General features: G+C 45.7%; 1 protein-coding gene across 4 annotated transcripts; it reads left to right on the plus strand.

Annotated features, from left to right (window-relative positions):
• The first annotated feature begins 140 nt into the window (after nt 1–140).
• On the plus strand, nt 141–8,268 carry SUPT7L (SPT7 like, STAGA complex subunit gamma). Of its 4 annotated transcripts, XM_044261855.1 has the most exons (6): nt 141–381; nt 1,377–1,478; nt 2,101–2,708; nt 4,698–5,022; nt 6,055–6,295; nt 7,603–8,268. In XM_044261855.1, exons 3-6 carry the CDS (start codon nt 2,296–2,298, stop codon nt 7,863–7,865), a joined length of 1,242 nt encoding a protein of 413 aa, XP_044117790.1. In that variant the 5' UTR covers nt 141–381; nt 1,377–1,478; nt 2,101–2,295; the 3' UTR covers nt 7,866–8,268. The 4 variants fall into 4 exon arrangements, with proteins under 4 accessions (XP_044117790.1, XP_044117789.1, XP_044117791.1 ...); XM_044261854.1 differs by lacking the exon at nt 1,377–1,478; XM_044261856.1 differs by lacking the exon at nt 1,377–1,478 and having other exon boundaries at nt 141–345.
• Nucleotides 8,269–10,114: the final 1,846 nt, after the last annotated feature.

Below are 10,114 nucleotides of genomic sequence, written 5' to 3' on the forward strand. Positions count from 1 at the left end.
CCCTCTCTCAGCTCCCAGTAGCTTCTCTGGGCAGCAAGAGCGCAGTTGCTCCTCCACCCACAACGTGACGAAGAGGTGAATATCAAGGAAAGGAAAAACAGAAAAGTGCCGCCAAGGCTCTGTGGGAAGGGGGACATCTTTAGAGGTTGCAACCGGCTAGTAATAACTTCCTGTGGCATACCCTGATTGAGAAGAAGCGCTTCCGGCGACCCAGGACCACTAATCAACAAGCCCGCCTTCCCGGCCCAAGGCGACCCTCGCCTCAGGCCTTTCGGAGTCAGACGGTTGTCCCCCCAGCTCCTGTGACGCTGCGGTAAACTGGAGCGCTTCCCTGCTTCCGTCTAGGTACAGACCTCCTCACCCGGCCGCCCCCGGCAGCAGGTGACTCCAGGAGCCCCCGAGGGACCTGAACATTCTTTGAACTTGCGCTGCTTATTCTTGCTCTTTTCGTTGAAATTAAGGAAGAGGGTGATTGGGTTGGGGATGGGGGGTTCGTTGATCCGTTTCTTTGTTAACTCTTTTATTTGACAGAGAGAGATTACAAGTAGGCAGAGTGACTCAGGCAGAGAGAGAGAGAGGAGGAAGCAGGCTCCCTGCTGAGCAGAGAGCCCGATGCGGGACTCGATCCCAGGACCCTGAGATCATGACCTGAGCTGAAGGCAGCGGCTTAACCCACTGAGCCACCCAGGCGCCCTCTTTGTTAACTCTTTGGTTGTTGTTGTTTCCCGAAACCAATTATTGAGATTGCATAGTGTAGTGGTTAAGAGCGCAGACTCTGGAACCTGTCTACGTTTTCTCCCTCCCACATTTGTGACATTGGCAAGACCGTGGGCCTCAGCCTTCACATCTAAAAAAATGGGATAATTGAGGAAATTGAATTAAAGAATAAAGGCAAAGCCTGGCACATAGTAAACACTCAATAAAAGCCAGATATACGGTGTACCAGCCACCGTACAAAGACCATAATGGGGGGGGTAGTTAATGGGAGAATAAACTCTATTAAGGTAAGTCCTAGTTTAAATCCAGGTATAAACGCTGTGGTGGAGACATGGGAAGTGCTGTGAGACTATAAAGAAGGGAGATTTACTGGGGAGGTGATGGAGATTGGTGATTTAAACTATCCATAAGAGTGAATACAAGTCTGCCAGGGATGTGGTGGGCAGCAGGGCATTTCTAGCAGAGATCACAAAGGGTCAACTGGAAATGCATGACATTTTCAAGAAATCGAATAGTATGCTATTGTTAGAACTAGGGTAATGATTTCCTCCAGGAAGCTCCCTCTTTGTGCTTCCACTGTGTCTGTGTGGTTAGAACATCCCTTACTGCACACTTCCATATGGAAAAAATGTTGTTTATATTTCTCTCCTTTACCTCAGGTCAGGGATCTTGCAGTGGTCTTTGTCTCCTTCTATAATGCCTGGCCCTTGATAAAACATTTGTTGAACTTGGAGAGACGTATGGGCAATGAATCTGGAAAGGTGGGTTGGAGCCAGATTGCAGATTTTGATGAATGGGAGGCCCAAGAATTCTGGCTGACTTTTTTTCCAGTAGGCAACAAGAAGCTATTAGATCTGATTTTTTACAAGATTAAGTCTGGCAGCACTGGAGAATAGATTATATATAAGCAGAGACTGGAGTAAGGGATACTAATTAGGAGGCAGCAGAAATCACTCAGATTCTCCCATATATGTGTCAGAAGTTGAATGTGTAAGACCATTTAGATTACTGGTCAATACATTTTCCATCAGGACCAGGGAAAGGGCTGCCTGTGTTTGACACACACAGAATTAAGAACCACCTCTTCCTGTCTTTAACTCTACTTCCCTTTCTCCTACTGATTCAGGACAGATGTGTCAAGATACTCAGAGAAGTATTCCAGGTCTCATTTAAGTATCTTGCCTTGCAAATTGTTCAGGATTGAGCATGATGATAGTTACAGTAATGAGACGGTAAACATGGACACTAGCGCCCCCAATACTGTTGCATCTTTTAGTCTAATAATGACCCAAATTCCACCTTTGGTTCAGTCCAGCAAGAATTGCCATTGTTTGTGCTGTGATGACTGGCATCTAATGGTTTTATTTCTCTTAATCTCTTCAGGGAGTACATCTTTGGTCCTGCGGTGTTGCTGACCCTGCCATTTTCTGAGTGGTCTTGCACAGCCGACTTTTTATATAAATAACTGGCAAGACTTCATATTTTTCACTACAGAAGCCTACATCCTAAAGATTTTAAAACACTGCTTTTAGGTTACAACTACATTTAACCTGAAAGCTCTTCCTTTCTTATTCCAAAATGTTGAGATACTGGGGAGAGATACCAATCTCATCAAGCCAGACCAACAGAAGTTCCTTTGACTTGCTCCCACGGGAATTCCGTCTGGTGGAAGTCCATGACCCACCCCTGCACCAGCCCTCAGCCAACAAGCCCAAGCCCCCCACAATGCTGGACATCCCCTCAGAGCCGTGCAGCCTCACCATCCATACTATTCAGCTGATCCAGCACAACCGACGCCTGCGCAATCTCATTGCCACAGCTCAGGCCCAGAGTCAGCAACAGACAGAAGGTGTAAAGGCTGAAGAGACTGAACCTCTTCCCTCTTGCCCTGGGTCACCTCCTCTTCCTGATGACCTCCTGCCTTTAGATTGTAAGAATCCCAATGCACCATTCCAGATCCGGCACAGTGACCCAGAGAGTGACTTTTATCGGTAAGACAAGGCTTTGCTGTATCTTGCTTTTCTCAAAAAAAAAAATCTTCAGGGGTGCCTGGGTGGCTCAGTGGGTTAAAGCCTCTGCCTTCAGCTCAGGTCATGATTTCAGGGTCATGGGATCGAGTCCTGCATCAGACTCCCTGCTCAGCGGGGAGCCTGCTTCCACCTCTCTCTCTCTGCCTGCCTGCTTGTGATCTCTCTCTGTCAAATAAATACATTTAAAAAAAAAAAAATCTTCACAACAGCACTGTTAAGCATGTAATAATATTTCCATGAGGAAACTGAGGGTAAGGGTAATTGACATAGTTGAAGTTGCTCAGGTAATTAGGAAGTCTAAGACTTGAATCCTGAACTTCTAATCCTCCTTCCTTTTTTTTTTTTTAAGATTTTATTTATTTATTTATTTGTCAGAGAGAGAGCAAGCGCGAGCGAGCGAGCGCACAGGCAGGCAGAGGGGCAGCAGAGGCAGAGGGAGAAGCAGGCTCCCGGCTGAGCAAGGAGCCTGATGCGGGACTCGATCCCAGGACGCTGGGATCATGACCTGAGCCGAAGGCAGCCGCTTAACCAACTGAGCCACCCAGGCGTCCCTCCTCCTTCCTTTTTTAAAAAAACATTATATTAATCTTTTTTAGAGTTCAGGTCATTTGGAATGTAGAATGTCCCACTCACTGGATACGCTGATTATTTCCTCAAGATTAGATTCAGGTTAAATATGTTTGGCAAAAATAAAAAAAATTCAAAATAAGTAAAATTGTATAACACTTATTGCATCTGCTATTGATGGTAGTAGTTACTACTACTTTAATTGTCCCAAATTAATGAGAAAAAGACAGAAACGGACTTAATATGTAAGGGTTGCAGTTGGGCCAGATGAAAACCAGATGATGTCCTGGTGCACACTATAACTGAAGGATCTGAAGTCTTGAAATAGTGGAAATGGCAGGGTTAATTGTACCATTACAGGCCTGGCACATGTTTGTGTAGATACGGCCAACTTCAAAACACTTTTCTGCACTGATTAGTACCATGTTTACATTTTGAAGGCAATTTAGCTTTAATAAAATAATATTGTCCATCATATTAAACTGATGGTGTTATTTAGAATTTTGTAGTTTTGTATCAAACTTCTAATTATTTATGACCATCAAAGGGAGGCAGAAGATAGGAATTTTCAGGAGATAAGTAAATAATTAGAAGTTTACTAGAAGTTATTTTTAGGAGATCAGACAGCTTTTTGAATTTTCTTTTTCTTAGATTAAGATTTCTACAACAGTGAGTAGGGGTAAAATGGTGTATTATGAAGAACATGGGATCTGACGTCAGAAGCTCCACCTTCTGATAATACCAGAACAACTTCTGGCAGGACAGCCCCTCTGAACCTCAGTTGCTCAAACCTGCCAGATGGGAATCATAGTATGGACTTACTGCCCATTTCTGTGCACAGGATAGGATAAAAGTGCTTTGTAAACTCTATACGTTTTCAATTGCTTTTTTAAAAATGAGTTGCTCTCCCAGTTTTACAAATGGCCTGCTGTAGTTGTGTAAGACTCTCCTAACTGGGACTGTGAATTTCTGAAACTCCGAGTATCATCCAGCAGATGAGGAAACTATGTTGTGATGGAATAACTAGAGCACTCTGGAGCTGGACCTGAGCTATCCTGTTACAGGTTATTATACCCTAAAAGTGATCAAAACTGAGCAGTTGGTAAAAGGAAACTTCCTATTCATCTGATACACTTTTATATTGTTTATTGTAGACATGTATTGCCTACGAAGACTTTATGTAGTTGGAGGAGCTCAGAGAGGGCTGTGGGTTGTTGAGACACGCCCTGGTAGCAGCAGGATGAAACTGGACTCTGTAGCTGCAGAGAATCCCCCTAGTAAGCCGAGCCAGTGGTTCGACTGAAATTGAAAAACTCCTAGGGAGACAGGACAGCTCACCCCTTTGCAAGAGCACTAATAACCCTGCCACATCTCTCCTTTCAGGGGGAAGGGGGAACCTGTGACTGAACTCAGCTGGCACTCCTGCCGGCAGCTCCTCTACCAGGCAGTGGCCACAATCCTGGCCCACGCGGGCTTTGAATGTGCTAATGAAAGTGTCCTGGAGACTCTCACCGACGTGGCACATGAGTATTGCCTCAAATTTACCAAGTTGCTGCGCTTCGCTGTGGATCGAGAAGCCCGGCTGGGGCAGACTCCTTTCCCTGACATTATGGAGCAAGTATTCCACGAGGTGGGCATTGGCAGTGTGCTCTCCCTCCAGAAGTTCTGGCAGCACCGCATCAAGGACTATCACAGTTACATGCTGCAGGTGAGGTCACCCTGGGAGAATCGGGTAAACGTGTGTAATCCAGGGATGTTCAGCGGGATCTCACACTTGCCCTAGAGAGTAGAGCATGGGGTCTTGGAACAGACTGGACAGGTCTGCTCTCCTCAGGGCCCTCGGTGTGTTCCACTGGTTTCATCGCTGGCCTTGCCAGCCCCTGGGGCCTCCTTTAATCAATGAGTGGCCGCATTTATTGATAACGCTTTTGCTGGAAGAAATTATAGACAGGAATATGGAGTCTGAGAGCATGTGGTTAGCATGCTTTATTCAACAAGTAGTTACTGAGTGCCTACTGTGGGTCAGGCACTGTGGGAGACAGCAGTGAATAAGACAGATTCCCGGAGCTTGCATTCTTGAGCGGGAAACAAAAACAAGTAAGTAAATAATGACCAAAACAATTTTGGGTGGCATTAAGCGCTATGAAAAGCAGAACCAATCAGAATGAGGTGATATTACCCAAGGGTAGAATAAGGGGTAGAGATACCATTTTTGGTTACAGCCAGAAATAATCTAATCTCTTCAACCCTTGTGGCCTTCAGCAAGTCATTTTTTTCATTATTTTGGTTTCCCCAAATCTAAAATATGAAAAGGAATTTTTAACACCCCACAAAAAAGTCTTTGCTAAGTGATCCAGATTTCCTACACCCTTCATTATCCATGTAGGGTCCTATGTCAGCTGTTTGTTTTTAAAGCCAAAAATGTGATCTTTTGTCCCCATTCTGATTTATCTTTAACAAAGTCTCTTTTACCTTTATGTAACTTTTAATTAATGACACACACAGTCTCTGCTAAACACTTTTATAGTGTGTCTGTCATTTACACATGCAGACTCAACACCTTAAATTCCTTCCATGTGTCTACTATGTTCAAAAAAAAAGTTAAAAAAAAAAATTCTTCCCGTTGGCAGTGGTAGCTTTATGCATATTCCTATTGTGTTGGCTTTTCCATGGGATGCCACAAGCTAACCACCTACCTTGCTTTTAACATGCCTCTGAAAAACTGACTCTTGCTTGCCAGCAGATCAGTAAGCAACTATCTGAAGAGTATGAAAGGATTGTCAATCCTGAGAAGGCCACAGAGGACACTAAACCTGTAAAGATCAAGGAAGAACCTGTAAGCGACATCACCTTCCCTGTCAGTGAGGAATTGGAGGCTGACCTTGCTCCTGGAGACCAGTCACTGCCCATGGGGGTCCTCGGGGCTCAGAGTGAGCGCTTCCCATCTAATCTGGAGGTCGAGGCTTCGCCACAGGCTTCAAGTAAGAGAAAGTAGCTGACTCTGATTCTGGGAGATCTGCCTGTCTTAGCACTTTTTGCATTTTGGAGTCAAACTCTGGAGATGAGAGAAAAAAATGGGGGTGGGCCAGAGAATGGCAAGTCTAAAAACAAACACAGCCTCACTGATCTAGATAAAGCAACATTCTTCTCTTTGAAATTAGTAAAGGGAGGACTAGCACAACTTTACAGGCATTCTTTAAAACAATTCCTAGTTAGGCTGTAGATGCTGTGTGTGCTCTCCTGTTGAGGACTGGAGCTAATTTAGCTGACCTAGCTGGGTGAGCAGATGCCTCTTCGTCCCTTAATGTGGCATATATGTCTTTCCTGATGCTTGTACTAGTAAGACAGCTTCCAGATAGACGGGGGGAGGCTAATTGCTCAAGTCTGTTTGAATAGTTGGGCTTCCTTGCTAGAGTGTCCCCAACAGATTGGAGCTGAAAGGGACTAAAATACAGCTATCCAGCCAGAGGCAACTGGCCTCTTCTTCCAGACAGACTCTGTGATCACCTTGGGAACCAGGATGACTCGATCCTTAAGTCAGTTAGATTGCAAATTTGTCTACTCAGTTCTACACAAATATAAATTGTCATTTCCTCAATGCATAAGTGATACAAGCAACCATCCACACAACAAAGGCCACATTTTTTAAAGTGCTGGGCAGAGAGCCTTTTACCATGAAGAAGTCATAATCACAGAACAGCATTGCCAGAACAGAGACAGGAGGGCCAAAGAGAGAGTGTTGCGGTTTTAGAAGCCATGTCTGTTTTCAGCAGTCTGGGAACTGCTGCCAGCATTTTGTAGTGATAACTTCGTAATGTGAGAGAGGACCAGGGACCCAAACAAAAAGGCAGGAAAACAGGACAGCGTGAGGGAAGGAAGAAATGAAGGAAAGAGAGGAGGAAGGAAGGGAGGAAGGAAGGAAGAAAAGAAAGGAGGGAGGGAAGGAGAAAAGAAGGAGGGAAGGGACTGAACCCCTGAACAAGAGCCTGTGGATGTGCCTGCCTTTGGGCCACGAGACCGTGAATGATCCCACCTGCGTAGCTTTATTTCCCTGGTTTAGGCCAAATGTCAGGTGGGTGAGGTGGGGTAAAGGAGGGTGGAGGAAGTGGAAAAGAAAATATTCAGAGTTGGTAGTTTTGGGACCAGAGAATAACAACCATATTCTCCAGCCAGGCAGAGTCAACGTGAAGTCTGAGCTCAAAGGCTAGGAATCTGCCCTGGGTGAAATATTTGTTCTGCTGCGTTCCAGCCATGGCTTACCACTGGTTGTATTCTCTTCCATTGCTAGGCACAGAGGTCAATGCTTCCCCACTTTGGAATCTGGCCCATGTGAAAATGGAGCCTCAAGAGAGCGAAGAAGGCAATGTCTCTGGGCATGGTGTGCTAGGCAGCGATGTCTTTGAGGAGCCCATGTCCGGGATGAGTGAAGCTGGGATCCCCCAGAGCCCTGATGACTCAGACAGCAGCTACGGTTCCCATTCCACGGATAGCCTCATGGGGTCCTCCCCTGTTTTCAACCAGCGCTGCAAGAAGAGGATGAGGAAAATATAAAAGGAAAAGAGGAGACTTTGTCTCCAGACCTACAAGACCAAACAGAAAACCTTGATGCATTCAAATTTGTTTCCATACAGGGTGATTTGACTCTTAACTCTTAAATACAGTGGATCTTCCTGATTTCATTGGAGCTGGATTTAACCAAACAAGTTTGTATTTTACTTATACAGCCAGTTTTTGTACTTTTCCACAACCAGGCCACCTTTCACAGACAGCTCACGGTACTGGGATGGTAATCGGGAGACCAGAGCACCGTCCCTGACTGGTGTCTTTGCCTTCGCACAACTGAGAAGAATCATACTGCTTGGCTCCGTATCGCAGCGATGTTGTACAGATTGAGATTCTCATCAGACTTCAAAGCTGTGCTTGAAAAGACTCAAGTAAATATATACTGATATCAGAAGCCAGTTTTTTCATTGAATTTCCTTCACTTTGGGGTCAGATCATTGGGAACCCAGTACAAAACCTAAGAGGAAATAGCTAATCCCCTTATCCATCAGTAGTCTTTTTTTAAGCAGTTTTTGCTGCTCATGACTTAGGAAACCAAGGGTCTGCGATGCTCCTTTATGACAGCCCTCCTGATCTTGTGCACATCATTTCTTCTTCCTTTTTTTTTTTTACAGATTTTGTTTATTTATTTGACAGACAGAGATCACAAGTAGGCAGAGAGGCAAGGCAGAGAGAGGAGGAAGCAGGTTCCCCTCGGAGCAGAGAACCCGATGTGGGGCTCAATCCCAGAACCCTGGGATCATGACCTGAGCCGAAGGCAGGGGTTTTAACCCACTGAGCCACCTAGCGCCCTTTCTTCCTTCTTTTTTATTGAGTAAACTCTGCCCCTCAAACTCATGACCCCAAGAGAGTCACATAATCTTCCGACAGAGCAGCCAGGCCTGTCCCTCATCTTCCCTTGTTGCACTTACTCCATCTACTTTCATCCTTTCTGTCATTTTATTTCCATTCAGATTTTTTCTAAGATTTTATTTATTTATTTGATAGAGAAATCACATGTAGGCAGAGCAGTAGGCAGTGAGAGGGGGGGAAGCAGGCTTCCCGCTGAGCAGAGAGCCTGATGCAGGGCTCGATCCAGGATCCTGAGATTATGACCTGAGCCGAAGGCAGATGCGTACCCACTGAGCCACCCAGGTGGCCCCCATTCATATTTTTTTTTTAAAAGATTTTATTTATTTATTTGACAGAGAGATATCACAAGTAGGCAAAGAGGCAGGCAGAGAGAGAGAGAGGAGGAAGCAGGCTCCCCGCTGAGCAGAGAGCCCGATGCGGGACTCGATCCCAGCACCCCGAGATCATGACCTGAGCTGAAGGCAGCGGCTTAACCCACTGAGCCACCCAGGCGCCCCCCATTCATATTTTTTTTTTAAAGACTTTGTCAGAAAGAGAAAAAGAGCAGCAGGCAGAGGGAGAAGCAGACTCTCCCCGAGCAAGGAGCCCACTATGGGGCTCCATCCCAGGACCCCGGGATCATGACCTGAGCAGAAGGCAGATGCCCAACTGAGCCACCCAGGCGCCCCTCTGTTCAGATTTGTGAAAAGGTTTCACAAATGTACCTTTTTTCAGTTGTTTCCTTCATCTCCTCCCTTGGAAATGAGCAAGCAGGACCTGTCCAAGGACAGACTTGGGCTAGCTGCATTTGCTGCATCTACTCCACCATCGGAGGGCAGCGGGCCACGCCTGGGCCAGGATGCGGCAGCTGCACTGTGCTCCTGCGGGCTGGGCAGCCTCTCAAAGGCAAACAGTACCCAGCTCTCTCCATATCCTGTCCTCGGCTTTACATTGTTACCCATCACAGTATCTGCCCTGCTTGGCATCGGATAGTCGCAGTCAGTGTTTATGAAGTGAATGATTCACATGGGAATTACTAGGAGTAATGAGCAAATGTGAGCCTTGGTCGTGGTTGCCAGCATGTTAAATGCTGCTGAAATTTGGTTTTGGGAGGCAGAATACGGTCTTTTTGAAATTTACAGCATTCTTTCAGGAGACCAAAATCAAGGCACAACTTGAATTAATACGTTACTGAATGCCTTCAATGTCCCAGGCACTGAGAACAAAGGTGAAAGGAGGAGCACCTGGGTGGCTCAGTTCAGCTCAGGTCATTGTCTTGGGGTACTGAAATGAAGCCCCGTGTGTTTCTCCTCCTGTCCCTCCCCACTCTCACGCTCTAATAATACTTAGTGAAAAAATGAACCCAATAGCCATGAGATTACAATGTAAACTCTCAATTTGTAAAT

This window comes from Neovison vison, chromosome 8 (assembly GCF_020171115.1).
Source record: "Neovison vison isolate M4711 chromosome 8, ASM_NN_V1, whole genome shotgun sequence".
Classification (NCBI taxonomy): domain Eukaryota; kingdom Metazoa; phylum Chordata; class Mammalia; order Carnivora; family Mustelidae; genus Neogale; species Neogale vison.